The sequence below is a fragment of the Chiloscyllium plagiosum genome, unplaced genomic scaffold, assembly GCF_037043375.1.
Source record: "Chiloscyllium plagiosum isolate Xiang-an unplaced genomic scaffold, Cpla_swu_hap1 HiC_scaffold_4, whole genome shotgun sequence".
NCBI classification, from domain to species: Eukaryota; Metazoa; Chordata; class Chondrichthyes; order Orectolobiformes; family Hemiscylliidae; genus Chiloscyllium; species Chiloscyllium plagiosum.
Window position 1 is genome coordinate 3,989,585 of NW_028270142.1, and position 23,290 is coordinate 4,012,874.

The 23,290-nt window shown below is 40.6% G+C and overlaps 1 protein-coding gene across 6 annotated transcripts in view; it reads right to left on the reverse strand.

Annotated features, from left to right (window-relative positions):
* Nucleotides 1-23,290, reverse strand: part of unm_hu7910 (un-named hu7910) — a 235,060-nt gene that overhangs the window by 83,544 nt on the left and 128,226 nt on the right. For all 6 annotated transcript variants that reach the window (XM_087985915.1, XM_043689309.2, XM_087985917.1 and 3 more), the window contains 7 exons: nt 18,761-18,805; nt 18,627-18,677; nt 17,043-17,084; nt 12,672-12,731; nt 12,383-12,418; nt 11,474-11,518; nt 8,837-8,881 (listed from right to left, as the gene is read on the reverse strand). In XM_087985915.1, coding sequence (XP_087842041.1) covers nt 8,837-8,881; nt 11,474-11,518; nt 12,383-12,418; nt 12,672-12,731; nt 17,043-17,084; nt 18,627-18,677; nt 18,761-18,805 — 324 coding nt within the window. The remainder of the gene's footprint in view (nt 1-8,836; nt 8,882-11,473; nt 11,519-12,382; nt 12,419-12,671; nt 12,732-17,042; nt 17,085-18,626; nt 18,678-18,760; nt 18,806-23,290) is intronic.

A 23,290-nucleotide genomic window follows, 5' to 3' on the forward strand; every position in this document is an offset into this window, starting at 1 on the left:
GGTGCACATGCAGTTTGCTACTTGTCAGCCAAAGCTTGAACTTTGTTCACATCTGAGTGCATATCGACAAAGACGGTTTCAGTATCTCAGGAGTTGCAAATGACACAACATCAGGTACACTGCAACAAACATCCCCATTTCTGATCTTATGATGTACTGAAATTCACTGATAAACAGCTAAAACTGACTGGGCCAAAAGGCATTAACCTGAAGAAATCTTGTAGAAATGTCCAGGGGTTGACATGACTGACCTCCAACAACAAAAACTATAGTATCAACGATCAGGGGGAATTGTTTCTAAACAAAAGCTGGGTGGAGGAGAAGCAAAGAGGAAGGAGCGAAGGGGGGGAGCGAAGAGGGGAAGAAGGGGAGGGAGGGGGAAGATGGCGGGTGAAGAGAGGTGGAGAAGAGAGGAGACAACAGATTGTGAAAGTGCAGGAGAATGCACGAGTACCATCGAGTAGTTTTGAGACCATTTAACAATGAAATCAAGCAGCTGTTTCTTCTCTAGAAACATCTTAGAAAATACTGGCAACATTCAGCTGCTCAGTATGCAGTTGTGGAGAGAGAAGTAGCTAACTTTTCAGATTGTTGAGCTTTCATCAGAACACTCTGACCTGTTGAGTTTTTGTAGCATTTTCTGTTTTTATTTCAAGATTTTTGCATCTATAATATTCTGCTTTTCAATTAGGTTTCACGTGAGGTTTGGCTGACCTTTAGCAGTATTATCATTTGGTTAAAATACTGAAGTTTACATTTATAATTAGACAGGACACAAGGGGCATGATAGTCGACTTAATGCTCTGTTCTCATTCAAATCTTGCCCACTGGTATTTTTCTGCAGTCTCTCCATGGATCGCCAAACCTGCAGCCAGAATCCTCAGCCCAATATGGTAATTGGTATCGGTCACAATTTATTTTAATTGAAATTCAGGCTCTGGGCATTCTATTTACCTTAGACATGTCATTTACTTTTATTGCTCCTCAGTTTTTAACCCATGATCAGGAACCTTGTGGTTCAGGACGTAGTGTTATAGTATTGTCAATGCATTCCAGGAGCAATAGAAGGAGCAGATTGAAATAATTCTCTCAGCAAATGCTGCCAGACCTGAGTATTGTTAATACTTTGTTTTTATTTCTGGTTTGAATGCATTCCCCATCTCCTATAGGATGTTCTCCTCAGGTACTAAAAGTAGTTCCATCTTGCACATATAGACATGTGCACAACCAAATTGAGGAAATCAAAGAACATCATACTTTTTCCTTTTTTTAAGCCTCATACAAGTTACACAATCTGAGTGATATCCTTTCACTGATAGTGATTATGAAATAAATACTGGGCTGTCCAGCAACACAACCAGACAGGCATTTTTTTTATTTTAAAAGGATTGAAAATGTTTAATGGTCTTAAGGGAGTACAGCTGTTTATGCTTCTGGACTGATAATCCAAAGACCTGGACTAATGATTCAGACAAATTCAAAACAAATGTTGAATTCAGTTTAAAAAAAACTCCATAATGAAAATCTTAGTATCAATAATGGTGAGCATGAAACTAATAAGCTGTTCTAAAAATCAATCTGGCTCAATAACGTCCTTCAGGGATGAAACTTGCTGTCCTTACCCAGTCTGACCTATTACTGTAGCACAATGTGCCTGACTCTGAAATGGTCTAACATGCTACTCACTTCCAAGGACAATTACTGAATGACAGTAAATGCTGGTCTTACCAGTGACAAGCACATCCTGTGGAAGAATAAAAGATTTGCCCCTCTTCAAAATCTTAAAGACAAATATTCTGTTAATATCATGCGAGGCCTGTAAGGCATCCACACACACAAAATAAGCAAATGCTGGATAAGCAAATGGATTTGTTTATGTAGTACACATCTCAAGCACTCATTAAGCTATTAATTTGTTTTCCTTAAATCACAGTTTGAACTTGTGGGTGGGCCTACTTCAACACTGACTGAAATTTTTTCGAAGGACCCAGAGGGTGTTAAGTGCCAGAGAGAATACAATGGGATAGAAGGTATCCCTTGAGGTTTACAGAAATGAAAGGCAATCCTGTGGAAACATACAGAAGAATTTTAAAGAGGCTTGTCAGGACAGATGCTGAGACAATTTTTTACCTCACTAGGAAATGCAGAACATGGGACCAGAGTACCCAAAAAAAAGTCAGCCATTTAGGACTAATGGAAACAAAAAAAAATCTTCACTTGAGCAATTGTTAATCTTTGGAAACTATTAACTTAGACAGCTATTGGTGCTGAGTGCGCATCCAAGACACAGAATAACAAGTAACTCACCTCCTGACTCCCCGAAGCCTGTCTGTCTATAAGGCACAAGTTAGAAGTGTGATGGAATACTCCCCACTTGCTTGGATGGGAGCAGTTCCAACAACACTCAAGCTTGACACAATCAGTGCCAAAGGAGCCTTCTCGATTGGCACTATATCCACTCCCTCCACCATTGATGCTCATAGTAGCAGTGTGTACTATCGACAAGATGTATTGCAGAAATTCAAAGATCCTCAGACAGCACCTTCCAAACACATGAGCACTTCCATCTAGAAGGTCAAGGGCAGCTGATACACGGGAATACACCACCTTCAAGATCCCCTCCAACTAATTCACCATCCTGACTTAGAAACGTTGCCATTCTTTCAGTGTCGCTGGATCAAAATCCTGGAATCCCCTCCCTAAGGGCATTGTGGGTCTACCCACACCAGATGGACTGTTCAAGAAAGCAGCTGACCAACACCTTCAAGAGCAATAAGAGATGGGCAAAAAAATGCTGGCCCAGCCAATGACATGCAAAATCCACAGGTTTTCTTAAAACAAGTATCAGGAGAAGGTGAAGTTGAGGTTAATAAGCAATGAATTTGTTAAATTTCCAATTAGGCTCAAAGGACAAAGTGGCCAACAGCAGTTCTTCATTCTTGCGTAGAAATTGGGGAGGTGATTGCATAATGACAAAGTCACTGAAACAGCTCATCCAGAGGGCAAAGTTCATGTCTCACGAACATGGGTTCAAATTCCACCACTGAACTCAAACTCCAGCAGCAGCTATCATTGAATAGCATTTTGGATTAAAAGTTTGTTTGCAGTAATAGTAACTATGAATCGACCAACAATTTGTGTAAACACCTATTTGTTCACTTCTGCCTTTTAGGAAAGGAAATCTGCCATGCTTGCCCGGTCTGACCTACATTTCTGTTTATTAAAAACTAAAAGAGCCGCTAATGCTGGAAATCAGAAACTTTATTCATTAATTCATGGGTTGTGGTCTTCACTGACTGGGCAGCATTTATTGCTCATTCCTAATCGCCTTTCATCTGGGGGTGGTCAGCAGCCTTCTTGACCCGCTGAAGTCCATTTTATGTAGGTAGACCCACAATGCTACTAGGGAGGAGGCTCCAGGACTTTGACCAAGTGACACTAAAGAAACAGTGATACAAGTCACGTGTGCGCTGCTCTTGTCTGCCTAGATGGAAGAGATCACAGGTGCTGCCTAAGGAACCCTGATGAATTGTCATAGTGCATATTGTTATCTGCTGCCAGAGGGTCTCAATAGTGAAGGGAGTAGATTCTAAAAGTGGTGGACGGAGCTTTAACCTGGATGGTAATGAGCTTCAACTGTTGTTGGAACTGTACTCATCCAGGCAAGTGAGAAATATTCCATCACATATCTGACCTATGTCTTGTTGATGGTGAACTATTGAGTCTTCAGATTCTGGTCAAAGGTAACATCCATGATGTTAATATGGGAGATTCAATGATGGTAAACCACTAGCGGTCGAGATGGTTGAATTCTCTTGGAGATGAACATTTTATTAATGGCTTGATAAGCCTTTTAAAAGGCAATTAAGAGACAAACACTTTACCGTGCCTATTTGGAGTCACGCACAAGCCAGAACAAGTGGAAGTGACAGACTCTGTCCTATGACATTTCTATGAAAATTGATTTATGGTCAGGTTACTTTTCAATTCCAATTAAATTTCACCATCTCCCATGGTGGAACTCTAACCCATGTTCCCAGAGCATTGGCCTGGATTTCTGGTTTATTGTCCAGTGACAATATTGCTCTGTCACTACCTGCCCACATGACTCCAGACCCACAGCAACTTGGTTGATTCTGAACTACTCTTAAAAGTCAAGCAAGTCACCCAGTTGTACCAAGCCACTACATAAGAGGCTGCAATGATCCAAGATGATGATTCACCACTACTTTCCAAAATGCAATTCCAGACAAGCACCAAACGTTGGCCCAGCCCATGATGAGCACAACCCAACAATGAATTTTTAAAAATGGTTGCAATGAGGCCCAATTTCAATAAACAATGTCCTGTGTTTCAAAGTCATCTGAAAAGTGTTAAACCCAAAATTTATTCAGTTCATTTTTCAGGTAGATCACAAGACATAGGAGGGGAAATTAGGCTATTTAGCCCATTGAGTGGTGGAGCAGACTCAATTATGGCTGATAAGTTTCTTAACCCCATTCACTCGTTTTCTCCCTGTAACCTTAGATCTCCTTGACAACAAAAACCCCTCTCAGTCTTAATTACACTCAACGACCTGGCCTCCAAAGCCTTCTGTGGCAATGAATTTCATAGACTTACCGCCCTCTGGCTGAAGACGTTCCTCCGCATCTCTGTTCTAAAAAGGTCTTCCCTTTACTCTAAGGCTGTGCTCTTGGGTCATGATTAGATTAGATTTCCCACAGTGTGGAAACAGGCCCTTTGGCCCAACTAGTCCACACCGACCCTCCGAAGAGTAACCCACCCAGACCCATTCCCCCTAACTGATGCACCTAACTCTACAGGCAATTTAGCACGACCAATTCACCTAATCTGCACATCTTTGGACTGTGGGAGGAAACTGGAGCACCCGGAGGAAACCCACGCAGACATGGGGAGAATATGCAAACTCCACACAGACAGTCGCCCAAGGCTGGAATCGAACCCGGGTCCCTGGCGCTGTGAAGCAGCAGTGCTAACCACTGAGCCTTGTCTCTCCTGCTAATGAAAACATCCTCCCAATGTCCACTCTGTCGAGGCGTTCAGTATTCTGTAAGTTTCATTTAGAAATCCCCTCATACTTCTAAATTCCATTGAGAATAGACCCAAAGTCCTTAAATGCTCCTAATATGTTAAGCCTTCATTCCTGGGATCATTCTCATGAACCTCCTCTGGACCTGCTCCAGGGCCAGTACATCCTTCCTGAGGTATGGAGCCCAAAATTGCTCACAATATTCTAAATGTGGTCTGACCAGAGCCTTATAAAGCCTCACACATACATCCCCTGCTTTTATAGGCGAAAGTGAGGACTGCAGATGCTGGAGATCAGAGACAAGATTAGAGTGGTGCTGGAAAAGCACAGCAGGTCAAGAATTCCTAATGAAGGGCTCCTGTCTAAAACATCAATTTTCCTGCTCCTCAGACGCTGCCTGACTTGTTGTGCTTTTCCAGCACCACTCTAATCTTATCCCTGCTTTTATATTCAAGTCCTCTCGAAATAAATGCCAACATTGTATCTGCCTTCCTAATGACCGATTCAACTTGCAAGTTTACCTTAGGAGAAAACTGGACCAGGACTCTCAAGTCCCTTCAGACTTCATATTTCTGAATTTCTCTCTCCATTTAGAAAATGCCTCTATTCTTCCTAACAAAATGCATGACCTCACATGACCTACGTCATACGCCATTTCTTTGCCCACTCTAACCTGTCCAAATCCTTCTGTAGCCTCCCTGCCTCCTCAATACTACCCGATCTACCTTTTGTTCCATCTGCAAACTTAGCCAGAATGCCCTCAGTTCCTTCATTTAGATCATGAATGAATAAAGTGAAAAGTTGAGTGTCAACATCGACGCTTGCAGAACAACACTAATCACTGGCTGCCATTCTGAGCAGGACCCTTTTAACCCTGCTCTTTGCTCTCTGCCAGACAGCCAATGTTCTATCTATGCTAGTATCTTGGCTCTAACACTACGGGTCCTTATCTTACCCTGGGTAGCTGAGTAAAATACTCTTCAGGATTGTTATAAAAGTGTTCATTAGGTGCCTTACACCTGTTTTTGGCTCTCATCTACCAAACAGAGAAGTTTAGTTACTTTTAAAACTGGTGTGGACTCAGTATGTGAGCTCCACCCACCTCCACAACAAATCTTGATGGTTACTGGAGGCCACAATCTCTTCGCCTCACACAGCTGGCAAGGCTGGCACCATGAAATTCACACATTCAATGTGAGAAAGAATGACCGACACCAGCACTTCACTGCACTGTTTAAACAAAGCCTAAGCTCTAAACGTTTGAGACACTCCAGTTTCCCTTTTTGGACACAATGCACACAATACCTATTCAAAACCCTTTCTAGACCTATATCTTGCATTGCATCACCCAACCTGTAATGTGCGCGCTTTGGATTCTAACTAAATCTCATATTTGATTGGTTGTGGTACAGAGTCATGAGGGAAGCATCGAGAAAGTAACTTTTCAAAACTAATGTGCTAACATCTCTCAAGTTCTCATGAGTAATCTTTGTAGAATTCTGAATGGGCTAGGCATTGAAAGAAGTCTTATGATTTAAAAAAAATGTCTACTGTCAGCAAGTTTTGCATTACATGCAGCTATAGTGCATTCAAAGGAAATTCAAAGAATAAAATAATAAATATTAAATGGATTTGGTAAAACGATTCTGAGCTGTTTAACACATAACAGCTTAAAAATTTTGACAATCAGTACCAGTACCATTTCTTCCTAGTTCTTTCATTGCAAAGAATTCAAATATCTTTAGTCAACTTCTAGGAGGTACATAATAAAATTGACTTTCCCTAGATTGTAGAATGTGAGACATAGACAACAGTAAAGAAGGAATCCTTTAAGATGCACTGAGAATGAAGTATTTATGTTTGAATGCTCAGTGGGTGCTTTAAGAGGTTATAGCTTGTAAATACAATTACAGCTGTTCTTTCCAGTGGTTCAAAACATTTTCCCAAATTCTAAAATGCTCATTAAAGTTATTGTGGGTCTCTGGTTATTTGAAAGTTAACAAAAAATAAACATGCATCTAAACCAAAGTAAACTGAAAGCATTTGCTATTAATGCTTCATAATTCTCAGACAGAAATGAATAATTGGTTTATGTGCTAATTTCTTATGTACTTAAATTCACAATATACACATACAAAAGTGAAAGTTATTATGTAACTATTGTTAATGACAATACAGAGTAAACAATTACAGATCTCAAGGGAAAAAGGTGAGATCCAAATTCTCAATGTTTCAACTTGCTTATGGCTTTTCACAGTAGTCCAAGGGATACTGAGAGTTGCTGAAAGACTTTATTAAACATTAACTTTTAAAAAAAAAAGTAACCTAGCAAAAATAACCTGGTATCTGTCAAGACGATAGCCTTGTGTAACATGTCTTTATTCCAAGCGCAGCTAGTAACAACTGGTTTCTATGTACTTTGTGGTATGTCTCAAATTGATTAAGGCAAATGTGACATGTCACACAAACTGGTAGAACGTTGTTGAATATTGTCTATTTTGTTCACTATATTAATTGCTGGGCATCTTTAATTATCGTGTGCACTCAGACATTAACAATTGATTTGAAAATATCAATACACTAAAGGAATTCTGCATAATTAATTCCATTGCCAAGTTATCACTGTTCAGTTTATAACAGATTAATAAATTGCATGATTTAATTTCCAATGAAGTAGCATAATGCCCAAAGTACTAATTTAAAGAGAAATATTTAATTTCAAATATTTACAGGTAGCATTAAGAACCCAGGAATGCTATAAAAAGCTATGAAATGGTTGGCATGTGCACACTCCACTTATTTTCTTTCAGAAAACTAAAATAATTCAATGACACTAATAACATCGATTCACCTGAATTTTATGCCATATGGTTTTACTAATGAAGGAATACAATGCAATGAAGCCACCATGATATGACCTAATTTACCAAATGGAGGAAAACCTAAGTGATAGAAACCTTTAGATACTACTGTTTTATTTTTAAAAATAAACATAGCAATTAGCATGCTCTTTTAAAATCACATTTGCACTCATGATCTTCCACATTCAAGCAGGATGTGGAGGTGCCAGTGTTGGACTGAGGTAGATAAAATCTGAATTTAGAGTGCTGGAAAAGCACAGCAGGTCAGGCAGCATCCAAGGAGCAGGAGAATCGACGTTTCGGGCAAGAACTCTATCAGGAAGGGCTCTTGCCTAAAACATTGATTCTCCTGCTTCTTGGATGCTGCCTGACATGCTGTGCTTTTCCATCACCACACTTTTGATTCTGATACTCCAGTATCTGCAGTCCTCACTTTCTCCTTGATAAAATCAGAAGTCACATGACACCAGAAGTCTTTACCTGATGAAGGAGCAGTGTTGCAAAAGCTTGTGATTTCAAATAAACCAGCTGGACTATAATCTGTGTCGTGTGACTACTGACTTTGCCTACATTCAAGTAGTTCATACATACAAACTAGGAGTAGGCCATCTGCCCTTCAAGCCTCCTCCACCATTCAATAAGACCATGGCTGATCTTTTTGTAGCCCTAGATCCACTTACCTGCCCTCTCACCGTAACCCTTAAATCCTATAACACCACAAGTCAAATACATGCAAGTCAAACACTTTTAAATTACAAAATGCCCAGTTGTCTCTCTCCAATGGAGAGAGACATTTATGGTTCCACCTGGACTAATGGTCATTACATTGAAGGGACGCACAATTTAATGCCTGTAGAATTACCCAATATCTTATTATGCTTGATGGACATGGATAAAAGGTGTAAAACATGGAAAATGTAAATACCTGATGGCATTTCCTTTAGTTTATCTTCTGATAGTGTATGTGGCTCTGGGAAAAGCAAGTAACAAAGAGAGAAACAGTTTTTCAAACAATTCTATAAGTTTAGGAATCAATTATTTTAAAGTTCACATTTAAAATTTTAAAATTACATTGCAATTAAAAGACAAATAAAGAGAAGAATTTTGATTGTTACGATCAATGATATTTTATTTATCACTACCATCAACATTCAAAGCCTGTCCCCGATTGTTGGAACAGAAGAACCCTCTCTCCCAAGTCTAAATATTCCTTCCGATCTGCTCAATTTCACAACACACAGACTAATGATCAAAAATTATTGACAATTCAATAAAAAAAATTGGCAAAATGGACAACTGATACTGGAAAAATGCTCAATAAAACTTGAATTCAAAAACATTGCACTGCAGAGTAGAGGAAGCTTTGTGTAGAACGGATCATACTACATAAACCAATGTAGAAAAATGGGTGTTCTGTTACTTGGATGCTGTTAAAAATCACAATGCCATGTTATAGTCCAACAAATTTATTTGAAAGTACAAGCTTTTGGAGCGCTGCTCCTTCGTCAGGTAGCTAGCTGCCCCACTAGCTACCTGATAAAGGAGCAGTGCTCTGAAAGCTTGTGCTTCCAAATAAACCTGTTGGACTATAACCTGGTGTTGTATGATTTTTAACTTTGTCCACCCCAGTCCAACACTGGCACCTCAACATCAGGACTTTGAAGTGGACACAGGCTAAAATGAAAACTCTCCTGGCCAACTTCCTATCTTTCACACTACTCAACCCCAAGCATATCCAAGCATTTGTCATATGCCATCTCGCACAAGCCCTGTTAACCCTTCACGCATGCTTGCTGATCTCTACAATGGCTAACAATCAGGCAACACTTTGATTTTAAAATTTTCACCAAATCTCTCCATACCTTTTATTTTTCATCTCAAACCCTACAAGTCTTGTGAAGGCTCGATTTTAATCACTCCATCACTGGTTACCATCTCAGCTGCCTTTTCACTGATCTCTGGAATTCCCTCCTGGAACCCCTTGATTTATCTTTAAAACATGCCCCATAATCCAACTTTCGGTCTGACGTCCTTCCATGGTTCAGTGGCAAATTTTGTTTGATAACATTCCAGTGGATTTTCTACTACATCAAGTTACATACAAACCCACTCTGTCATTTCTGTTGACATTTTATGGAACAGATTTTATATTTTCTGTGGTATCTTATTCTGCTTCAAACCAAGAATGTGGAAATTTCAAAAATAAAATTTTAAAGTACTATGAAAGATCACAGTTCCCATTCAGCTCAGCTGCGTTTCAATGTTGGACAATAGTGGTGAGTTCCTCAGAACATGATATTAGAAAGAAACTTTATGAGCATATTGATCACAAAACATAATCCAAAACATCAGATATTAATTACAGATTTTTCTAAAATTAGACAGCATTTTGGGAAAGCATGGCAGAAGTTCAGCTGTTGTAGTGTACAAAATAGAAGCACAGCAAATTCTGACAGTTCAATTTAGCTTAGCCAAATGCTAAGAACACACTGAACAGCAATTTAATGTGTCAGAGACTCTTAGCTATGGGGCGAATGTGGGTTCAGCAGTGTCAGCAAAGAGGGCTCGGTGGTGAAGAGTTGGTGCTTAAAGTGGAAGGACACCTACATTGTTGGGTCTGGTGCAGGTAGAGGTGAAGCAATTGGAGGTCTCCCTTGAGTCTAGGTGTGGGCATGGGGTGGGTCAGAAAGAATGATATTCTCAACTTTTTACTTCTTCGTTTTTATTCCTATGATCTACCATGCTGACTATTTATTTCATTTTTTTTTGTCCCGGAATTTTGATCCAGTGACAGTGAAGGAATGACAATATATTTCCAAGTCAGAATGGTGAGTGGCTCAAAGGTGAGACTTTTAAACTCTCTGTAAGATGGCTGCTAGTCTCCCCTTCCTTGCATGTGTTATTTAACTTCATCCAACTATCAATCTCTAACCAGAGCGCTCTGAATTTGTTTGTCTTCCCTTTCTGCATTGTGACCGTATTTCTTGACTGTGGCAATCTACCTTCTGTTTAAAAGCAACTCATTGTTCTGTTGTAGTTTTGCCTCTCAATCTTTGATTTCAATTTACCTGAACCAGGTCTGCTCTCACCCCACTGAAGGTAGCCCTCTAAGTAAATAATTCTCAGCCTGGATTATTCTTTGCCCTTTCCCCTAGCCAACTTCAACTTTGTGGTATCATGATCAATACCCCTTCAATTTTCTTTTAGTGACGATTGATTCACTTGATCTGCTCATCCATCAGAACCAGATCCAGAACAAAAACGAACGACCCAAGTAGTTTCAGAATCCATTCTAAACAGAGCATGGAGAAAATGCTCAAACACCCTCCGCCTTTTAGATTCCCAATCATCATGCTTTCAATTTTGCTCATTTGAAAGGAAGCAATAGCCTTCATTTTGTCACTAAACACAAGACTTAGCATTACCAAAGAGAAGGGAAAAGTAGGTCTGGTATTGTACTTCCTGTTAAACTACAGGACACTCACTCGAGTACAGCATGCTTAATCACCAGATAATAACATTCTTCAATAAGCATTTCAGAACTGGCAGTGTGTAGACATACCATCAGTTGCTTCCTCTTCTAAACCTGTCGTTCCAAGCTCTTTCTCTGTAATATTGAAAATAAAACTGATCATTGATAAAAACCCAAGTCATGAAAAAATTCTCATTTACCCTTTGCCTGTTTAAGAAACATCTCAAACTGACCCAGCATCTCAAGAACAAAAACAGAAATTGCTGGATAAACTCATCAGCACATGCTGGGAGAAAACGGAGTTAATACGCAGTTTTATTGCAGCACCTCAAGAAATCTGTTGAAAACTACAAGCTTACAGAATAGGGAAGAAGAAATAAAACCCCACTAAGAGCCATGTCATTATGTAGGAGGACCAAATAGTTCAAGAAATGAAAGCTCCACAACTAATCTCATTATGACTGTACAGAAGTAACTAAACTACAAAGCTAACTTAAGCAAATCTGTACACCTTTTTAGGATAGCTCAAGAGTCATCAACATCTTAGTCCCGCTGTGTGAAGCCTCCCTTCCGTCAGTAATTCACCTGGCAGCTGCACATAGGCGCATTCCAGTGAAGCGCAACACATTAAACCAGGAATAGAAGGGCTGCAAAATACTCAAACTGAACAGCTACCTGAAAAACAGAGAGTACTTTGTTTTTGCTGTCACCGGTCAGTGCTCTTTCCTAGATGATCTGATAGTGTTGTCTAGGTAGGCCTGTTGATCTCCATACCTAATGTCAGTATGCAGCTACCAGCATTGAAGGTGTGGTAAAAGATATGAAGCAGTGTGAACAATTCCTACCAAATTACCAGACAGAATCTTGAGGAAAAAAGTGGAAAAATGTATCCAACTGCAGTTCATAATTTGCAACACGATGGAATATTTGGGAAGGAACTTTGCAAGTCAACTCAGGTTGCTGTATTACGTATGTTGTAACAATGTAATTTGTTTTTACCTAGTTCAACTGTGCCCAAATCATCTTTTGATTCACCTGAAAAATAAAGAAGTACATTATTAATATAAACAGCTATACATTCATTTTTATATGTCATCACCCAGTGTTTATACTGTCCAGTTTAATTTACCAGTCCTATGGGGAACTGGACAGTGAATCCAGAAACCAAATTTAACAAAACAAATTCAAAGCTGACTCCTGACATGTGGATCCCGAACAAGAAAAGACTTCCAACAGAAAAAAAGTTGAGAGCGCAAGAGAAATTGAAATAATGAGGCTCCTAACTAACCTGTTACTTCCAGATGGTCAGGTTCTGAGGGTTCACTCACTTCTGAATAAGTCACAGATTCTGTAGTACAAAAAAACAAAGAAGGCATTCACTCACTTGGAGGACGCTCCACAATTTAAATCTTGGGGTCATTATCACCCTGCCTGCACATTGACATTTAAATTAATGTAAATGAACTTTAAATGGAGCTGGAGAAACTCAAATGGTGCCGTTAGATAACACAGTCACATTGCGCCACAGAGTGGTGAGATGCAGATCTGCACCCACAATCTCTACATCTTGTATATATATCTCTCTCTTTCAATGCACTTGATTAAGGCCAATCTAGAAATTAGTTTTATTCCGAAATTTAAAAAGTACATACAGGAGGCAGCATTAGAATACTTACCATTTGTTTGTACTATTAATTGGGAAACCGAAAACACTTGCAAAACTAAATCAGAAGGATGAATAATGACGTGAGCAAGGCTAGATCACATGGAATACAGCAAAATCTTGCCATTTGGATACACAACTGGCTCAAAGGTAGAAGACAGGTGGTGGAGGGCTGTTTTTCAGACTAGAGGCCAGTGAACATGGGGTGCCACAAGAATCAGTGCTGGGCCCATTACTTTTCGTCAATTATAGAAATAATTTGGATGTGATCTTAAGAGGTACAGTTTGTAAGTTTTCAGGTGACACCAAAATTGGAGGTGTCATGGACAGCAAAAGTGGTTACCTCAGATTACAATGGGATCTTGATCAGATGGGTCAATGGGCTGAGGACTGGCAGAAGGAGTTTAATTCAGATAAATGCGAGGTAATGCATTTTGGGAAAGCAAATCTTAGCAGGACTTATATATTTAATGGTAAGGTCCTGGGGAGTGTTGCTGAACAAAGAGATCTTGGAGTGCAGGTTCATAGCTCCTTGAAAGTGGAGTCGCAGGTAGAGAGGATGGCAAAGGCGGCATTTGGTATGCTTTCCTTTATTGATCAGAGTATTGAGTACAGGAGTTGGGAGGTCATCTTGTAGCTAAACAGGACATTGGTTAGGCCACTTTTGGAATATTACGTGCAATTCTTGTCTTCTTCCTATCGGAAGGACGTTGTGAAACATGAAAGATTTCAGAAAAAATTTACATGGATGTTGCCAGGGTTGGAGGATTTGAGCTTCAGGGAGAGGTTGAATAGGCTGGGGCTGTTTGCCCTGGAGCATCGGAGGCTGAGGGGTGACCTTATAGAGGTTTACATAATTATGAGGGGCATGGATAGGGTAAATAGGCAAAGTCTTTTCCCTGGGGTCGGGGAGTCCAGAACTAGAGGGCATAGGTTTAGGGTGAGAGGGGAAAGATATACAAGAGGCATAAGGGGCAACTTTTTCACTCAGAGAATGGTGCGTGTATGAAATGTGCTGCCAGAGGAAGTGGTAGAGGCTGGTACAATTACACATTTAAAAGGTATCTGGATGGGTACATGAATAGGAAGGGTTAGAGGGATATGGGCCAAATGCTGACAAATGGGACGAGATTGGGTTGAGATATCTGGTCAGCATGGATGAATTGGACCAAAAGGCTTTTTGTCTTGCACTCATTAGTAGTAACGTAATAATGCCAAATTTCAAATGATTCTAAATTAGACTGTGGAGAAAAGAATGATCCACTACTTTTCGTCAATTATATAAATGATTTGGATGGGAGCATAAGAGGTACAGTTAGTAAGTTTGCAGATGACACCAAAATTGGAGGTGTCGTGGACAGCGAAGAGGGTTACCTCAGATTACAAAAGGATCTTGACCAGATGGGCCAATGGGCTGAGAAGTGGCAGATGGAGGTTAATTCGGATAAATGTGAGGTGCTGCATTTTGGGAAAGCAAATCATAGCAGGACTTATACACTTAATGGTAAGGTCCTAGGGAGTGTTGCTGAACAAAGACCTTGGAGTGCAGGTTCATAGCTCCTTGAAAGTGGAGTCGCAGGTAGATAGGATAATGAAGAAGGCATTTGGTATGCTTTCCTTTACTGGTCAGAATATTAAGTACAGGAGTTGGGAGGTCATGTTGAGGCTGTACAGGACATTGGTTAGGCCACTGTTGGAATATTGTGTGCAATTCTGGTCTCCTTCCTATCGGAAAGATGTTGTGAAACTTGAAAGGGTTCAGAAAAGATTTACAAGGATGTTGCCAGGGTTGGGGGATTTGAGCTATAGGGAGAGGCTGAACAGGCTGGGGCTGTTTTCCCTGGAGCGTCAGAGGCTGAGGGGTGACCTTATAGAAGTTTACAAAATTATGAGGGGCATGGATAGGATAAATAGACAAAGTCTTTTCCCTGGGGCCGGGGAATCCAGAACTAGAGGGCATAGGTTTGGGGTGAGAGGGGAAAGATATATAAGAGACCTAAGGAGTAACATTTTTATGCAGAGGGTGGTATGTGTATGGAACGAACTGCCAGAGGAAATGGAAGAGGCTGGTACGATTGCAACATTTAAGAGGGATGAGTATATGAATAGGAAGGGTTTGGAGGGATATGGTTCGGGTGCTGGCAGGTTGGACTAGGTTGGGTTGGGATATCTGGTCGGCATGGACAGATTGGACCGAAGGGTCTGTTTTGGTGCTGTACATCTCTATGACTCTTTAATTGAAAAGATAATGGATTTTTAAAACTAAAACTGACACACATCAGGAACTGGAAATTATTTTTATCCAAGGAACTATTCAGCTGAACAATGCTACCTCAAAAATTTTTATTTTTTAAATTCACTGGTGGGATGTGTGTGTCACTGACTGGGTGCAGCATTTATTGTCCGTCCCTAGTTGCTCCTTGAGAAGGTGGAGGGGAGCTGTCTTCTTGAACTGCAGTAGTCCATGTGCTGCAAGTTGACCCACAATGCCCTTAGAGGGGGATCTCCAGGATTCTGACCCAGGAATATTGGAAGAACGACAATGTATTTGCAAGTTAGGATAGGGAATGGTTGAAGAGGATTTTATAGATGGTGGTGTCCCATGTTTCTGCTGTCTCCGTCCTTCTAAATGGAAGCGGTGGCGAGTCTGGAAGATGCCAAAGGAACTTTGGTGAATTTCTGCAGAGCATCTTTTAGACAGCAAACACTGCTGCTACTGAGCATCAGTGGTGGAGGGAGTGAATGTATGTGGATGTGGTGCCAATCAAGTGGGCTGCTTTGTCCTGGATGGTGTCAAGCTCGAGTGTTTTGGGAGCTGCACCCATCACATTTCTGACTTGTGGATAGTGGACAGGCTTTGAGGATTGCTGCTCAAAACGTGGTGAGTTACTCATTGCAGTATTCCTAGCCTCTGAGCTGCTCCTCACAGAATCTCTACAGTGTGGAAGCAGGCTATTCAGCCCATCATGTCCACTCTGACCCTCCAGATAATATTTCGTCCAGAACCACAGCTATACTCTATCCGTTTAACCCTGCATTTCCCATGGCCAATCCACCTAACCTGCAAATCTTTGCACAGCTGGAAGAAACAGGAGCATTAGGAGAAAACCTATCAGACACGAGGAGTATGTGCAAACTCCACACAAACAGGTGCCTAAGGGTGGAATTGAACTCTAGTCCCTGGCACTGTGAGGCAGCAGTGCTAATTACTGAGTCACTGTGCTCTTGTAGCCGGTGGAGTTATATGCAAGTGAAGGTCAGTTTTGAGGAAATGGTAACTCCCCCCACCTTGGATATTAATTGTGGAGTGACTCAGTTATGGTAATGTTATTGAATTTCAAGGGGGTGTGGCTGAATCATCTCTTATTGGAGGTGGTCACTGCCTACTATTTGTGTGGTGTGAATGTTCCTTGCCACATTTCAGCTTAAGCCTAGGTATTATCCATTTCGACATGGTCTGCTTCAGTATCCGAGTCATCGCAACTGGTGCTGAACATTGCACAGTCATTGATGAACATCTCCACCCTTCTGTCCTGATGATGTAGGGAAGGTCAAATGGAACAAGTGTAATTATCTGGCTGGCTTCCAATCTCTTTGCCTGTCCTCTTTCTCAGTTAGAAGGAAAGGTTATGTAGGTGAATTGAACTGTTGCAAAACATTCCACAGCTACAATCAATTTCACTTTACCCTCAAATAATAATCAGACATTCTTGATCAGCCAATTATTCTTGCTAGATAGTATATATCTTCATGTAAATAAATAACTAAATAATCTCAACTACCTCTCACTTTCCTGTTTAGTTAGCTGAAATTAAAATAAAACTGGTTTCAAAAATAAAAACGTTAAGCATAATGCAGGCAGGCAAACAAACAATCAAACACAATAAATAGCAAAAAGTAGATAGAACTGAAAAAAATCTGTATATAATATGAAAATTTCCATAAAGCGACACAAAAATCATTACTCATTTTCAGGTTTGAAATGAAAACTAATACCTTCTGCTGTATGTACTTCTGTGCCCTCAATGCTATCGCCTTCTGTAAGCAAAGGAGGAGTTACATTGAGGATAGCTTGACTAGCATTTGAGAATTAACAGAAAAATTCAACATCTGGGTTTCAAATTATTCAATAGCACATCATTTTAACTGAAGAGATTAAGCTTTCTCTTCTAGAATCATACACAATTTTTTGTAGTTTTCATTTTTATTTGGCCTTATGATCGATGCAAGGATCAGTGCAAGATTTTCAAATTAATCACACATACTAAATGATTAAAGCCTCAATTTCTGTGAAACAATGACTGAATTGTTATAGACGTGATTCATGTTTGCTCTCAAAGTTTCAAAATAAAAATAATCGAGAGATGTACAGTGCTTAAACTACTGTAAAACCCACAACTTTCATTTTGGACTATTAGAGACACAATTAGAGTTACGCAGTAGATGTTGGTCTGACCTCCATGATAACCTCATCCCATAAATTGAAAACCAAATAACAGTATTAATTGAGTTCCAGTAACTTATTTTTAAAAGTGCAGCAACCCTCCACTGTCATTGGAAAGCAGTTCTTTTCTCATTTAGTATTAAAAAGGAAAAAGGACTGCTTTCCAATGACAGTGGAGGGTTGCTGCACTTTTATAAATAAGTTACTGGAATTCATTTAGAGTTATACTTATGCTGTATTTTTGTTTGCAGTTCATGACATAAGGTTGTCACAGAGGTCAGGCCAACATTTACTGCCTAACTCTAATTGCCCCGAGGGGAGTTAACAGTCAACCATATGCAGACACTAAATGCGATGGTGGGAGAGGGGTGAAAAGGAGCAAGCACGTATAATGAAGGACAGAGTTCATGGTCTGAAGTCGATGAACTAAATGTTTAAAGCGGAAGACTGCAAAGTGCTGAAATGGAACATGGGATAAGTTTCTCCAACTTGTGTTGGGTTTCAGTGGAACACTGCAGTGCACCCAGGGCAGAACAAATGCCCTGGACTGGACTGAAAGTAGTACAAGTAAACTGCTGTTTCCCTTCTGCTTTTTGTACAGCATGCTTCATGTAGCACCTCTGGGTACTGCTAAAACAAACCAGAGAACTGCAGGTGCTGCAAATTCGAGACAAAAACAGAAATTGTTGGAGAAACTCAGCAGGTCTTGCAGCATCTGTTGAGAGAAATCTGTTGTCTCAAATTTGCAGCACCTGCAGTTCTTTGGTTTATTCTAGCAGCACCCAGAGGACTGTGGTGCAGTAGCTGTGTCCCTACATCTGGGTTTGATTATTACACCAGGACTTGGTGGCTATGGAAGGTACATTCATAATGGCTAAGCAAATCAATTTTCAGCCTGGAAATTCTTCCAAACTATTTAATGGCAGACTATAAGACTACAATGGTTTCCTGGTGAGCTACCCTGCAGAATATGGTTCTGAAGCATTCCCGCACCTGGCCCCATATACCTGGGCCAATCCAATGCAAGTCCATGGCCCAAACCCAAAAATGACAATGATGGTGGAAAAGGGACAATCAATCACTTTGCAAGAGATATCTAAGTACAGTAACAATTAGATCATTGACCATATACATACCTGGACCTTCTTGTTCAGAAACCATCTCTTCAGGCTGAAGTTCAGCATCATCTATGACAAATAGCTTCAGGTTAATATATGAGCGATCACGCATCGTGGTTAAAGTTCATATGTTTACAGGTAAAGGCACAAACCTGAAACAATATCATCAACATCTTCCTCAGTCACTTCTGATGTTTCTGAAGGGAAATAAAAAGTGTTTCTGTAACATTAATGACTTTTCACCACATTTTTGATGATTATATGGATGACAGATATGTAATAACTACCTAGAATTGTGTCTTCTGGTACAACTGAAACTTCAGGTCTAGAATCCTCTAAAAGAGAAAGATACTGATAAAAGGCTCAAGTACAAGGCTAAGTCCCTTGGGCCGGATGAGATTTATCCTAGGATTCTCTGCGAAGTCAGGGAGGAGATTGCAGAGCCTCTGGCTGTGATCTTTATGTCATCATTGTCTACAGGAATACTGCCAGAAGACTGGAGGATAGCAAACGTTGTCCCCTTGTTCAAGAAGGGGAGTAGAAACAATGACTGCAGATGCTGGAAACCAGATTCTGGATCAGTGGTGCTGGAAGAGCACAGCAGTTCAGGCAGCATCCAACGAACCCTGGTAATTTTAGACGGGTGAGCCTTACTTCGGTTGTGGGTAAAGTGTTGGAAAAGGTTTAAGAGATAGGTTTTATAATCATCTAGAAAGGAATAAGTTGATTAGGGATAGTTACCACGGTTTTGTGAAGGGTAGGTCGTGTCTCACAAACCTTGTAGAGTTCTTTGAGATGGTGACCAAGCAGGTGGATGAGGGTAAAGCGGTTGATATGATGCATATGGATTTCAGTGAGGCATTTTGATAAGGCTCCCCATGGTAGGCTATTGCACAAAATACAGAGGCATGGGATTGAGGATGATTTAGTGATTTGCATCAGAACTTGGCTAGCTGAAAGAAGACAGAGGGTGGTGATTGATGGAAAATATTCATCCTGGTGGTGTACCACAAGGATCTGTTTTGGGTCCACTTTTGTTTGTTATTGATATAAATGATCTGGATGAGGGCATAGAAGGATGCGTGAGTAAATTTGCGGATGACACTAAGATTAGATTAGAATAGATTCCCTAAGTATGGAAACAGGCCCTTCGGCCCAACACGTCCACACTGACTTCTGAAGAATAACCCATCTAGACTCATTTCCCACATTTACCCCTGACTAACGCACTTAACACTATGGGCATTTTAGCACGGCCAATTCACCTAACCTGCATATCTTTGGATTGTGGGTGGAAACCATAGCACTGGAGGAAGAACATGGGGAGAACGTGCAAACTCCACACAGTTGACCAAAGTTGGAATCGAACCCAGGTCCCTAGCGCTGCGAGGCAGCAGTGTTAACCACTGAGCCACCATGCCCCCAAGGTCGGTAGGGTTGTGGATAGAGACTGAGGATGTTGTGGGTTACACAGAGCCATAGATAAGCTGCAGAGCTGGGCTGAGAGGTGGCAAATGGAATTCAATGTGGAAACATGTAAGGTGATTCACTTTGGAAGGAGTAGCAGGAATGCAGAGTACTGGGCTAATGGTAATATTCTTGGTAGGGTAAATGAGCAGAGATCTGTGTCCAGGTACATTGATGCTTGAAAGTTGCCACCCAGGTTGATAGGCTTATTAAGAAGGCATAAGGTGTGTTCACCTTTATTGGTAGAGGGATTAAGTTTCGGAACCATGAGATCATGTTGCAACTGCACAAAACTTTGGTGCGGCCACACTGACACACAAATTTGTGAAGCGTTCCATATTTTTAGGATGGCACAGTGGCTCAGTGGTTAGCACTGTTGCCTCACAGTGCCAGGGACCCAGGTTCGATTCCAGCCTTGGGTGACTGTGTGGAGTTTGCACATTCTCCCAGTGTCTGCGTGGGTTTCCTCCAGGTGCTCCAGTTTCCTCCCACAGTCCAAAGATGTGCAGGTCAGGTGAATTGGCTGTGCTAAATTGCCCATACTGTTAGGTGCATTAGTCAGAGTGAAATGGGTCTGGGTGGGTTGCTCTTCGGAGAGTCGGTGCAGACTGGTTGGGCCAAAGGGCCTGTTTCCACACTGTAGGGAATCTATTCTATACACATTGCGCTGGAGTCACCTGTTGGCCAGCCCAAGGATGGTAATTTCCTTCCCAAAAGGACATTACTGAACCAGACTTTTTTTTCCCCTGACAATCTACAATTGTTTCATGGTCATCATTAGGCTATGGCAGAATTTGAACTGACCTTCCTAGAACATTCTGATTTTCTGGATGAACAGTAAGTGACAATACCACTAGGCTATCGCCTCCCCTTTATTGTCACTTTGTTCAAACAGTGGGGGAAGAAACCCAAGTCAATATATACCAGGGTGTATGTTCAGAATAGGTTTCACCTAGCGATAGATTGCTGATTGATTTGTGCAATTTGGACTAGTTGCAGATGTCAGAAGCTGCCAGCATGCCAACTGGTCAGCTGGGCATGCGATTACCTCATGTGTACACAATCTCTTGACCTCAAGGCAGACTACATACTTCTCTCTGTAATGAAGTAACCCATACTGGGAAAACAGTAACGCAACTAGTGACCCCATCACACTTCTGCATTCTTAAAAATCATCCTTACTGTCCTATTTTGACACCATCACCTTGATAAATTGTTACAATCTCTCCACCTTAGTTTGTACAGTTTTGGATTACTTATTACTTTGCTTATACACTCTGCATGCAAATGTTATACCTATCATGGGTGTAGGTTTGCTCACTGAGCTGGAAAGTTTACTTTCAGACGAAGCTCCGGAGGCTCACTGAAGATGTTACCTAGTATGGCGATGAAACATCTGAAAACGAACCTTCCAACTCAGTGAGCAAACCTACATCCAGAACCTCAACCCGAGCTACAAATCTCATCAAAACTCACTTATACCTATCATGTTATTCCAGTCAAATAAAAACCAAACAACTGCAGATCTATTTTTGGGATGGGGTGTGGGGAAGTGCTCAGTGGGTCTGGCAGCGTCAGTGAGGAAAGATCACAGATCATCTTTCCGGTCCGGTGACTCTTCCTCTGGTGTTTCTTCACAAATGTTGTGGACCTGCTGAGCTTTTTGTTCCTTGTTATTCCAGTCATTTGATTTGTCTCCAGTACCACCCTTTTTTTTTGAATATTTTGTAATCATCTCAGTTTCATTTTATCAGATTATAGGTCATTGCTTCAGCTGTTGATACTTTACACTCACACTTGGTCTCCCACAGAGATTAATTATTCGACACTCCACTCTCACCATTTGTATGATCTTTTGATCGCTCTGCCCATAAGTTCTGTGTGCTTCCCTCTCATCTGACGACAGAGCAGCACTCTGAAAGCTTGTGATTTCAAATAAATCTTTTGAACTATAACCTGATGTCGGGTGATTTGCCTTCTTGACAGTATGTACATGCAGAGGTTTAAAGAGGCTGTTTAGAGTTGCAGCTAGTGGAGTTTCAATGTTGGCTATCAATAGCTTTGTTGCCTGTGGTTAGAATGGTTTCCTTTGAAATGTCAAGCACAGAAACCATTTTAACAGAGTATGTTTAATGTCAAAGTCTTCTGCTGTCCAGAGTTCATCAGACAGGGAAAACTGAGAGGTTTACTTTGATTAAATCTTTTACTTTTTAATGACCCAGGAGTAGTTAGGCTCAAGCAGCAGCGCACTAACCCAGGTGGACCATTGCAATACTCAATTTTATTATAACCATAGGTAAGCATCAGTGTTCCTGGTCTGACCAACAGTAATTGTAATTATAGCATTGCTTCACATCGCTAGAAGCAGATGTTGGGTGATCACAGGAACATACACACAGCTGCACTTAATGTTTACACAATTATATCTATATGCAAAAGCAAGCAGGAAGGAGTAGCATCAGAATCTCCAGACATAAATAACTATCATTACCAACGTAACGTTTGGAAAATTCTGTGCGCCTTAACTAAGATCTCAGATTTCTGAAAATTCTTGTGAGAAGAACCAGAGGTTCTGATGGTCTTTTGATTTTTGGGATCAGATTTTTCTAATTGTGATTTACTAGTACAGATTTCTGCTGCTAATAAAAGTAAAAACAGACAAAATACATATTTGTAATTTTTTGACAGCTGACTGAGATTCCCTGGGAACATGTCAATAATTGTAGATCTCCACAGAAAATAGTTTCAAAACCACTGAGGTATGACAGCAGTGCTTCACTGTGTATTAATGAGATATCTCAAAACTCTTTTTCCAAACAAATTTGCTTACAAGTTATAATTTTTACCTCAGATGTAGACTTTACAGCAGTCCAAAAAAAATTCAAATTTTCCCTTTCTGGTTATGACAAACAATAGAAAGGACACTACCCCAATTCACCTGACGAAGGATCAGCACTCAAAGTTTGAGATTTCAAATAAACCTGTTGGACTACAACTTGATGTCTGACTTTGTCCGCCCCAATCCAACATCTTCACGTTATCAATTCAGTTTGATAGGGAGTGGGCCCACAGCAAAAACTGTTCTAAGTTTGTGCTAATTGTCAATCTCACCAAGGCATGCCACAAGAATAAATGGGATTGAATGAGGAAAGGTTACCTTTTTAGAAACAACAAGTCCTCAGAATTTAGAGATATGGGAAGTTACAGTGGAGATT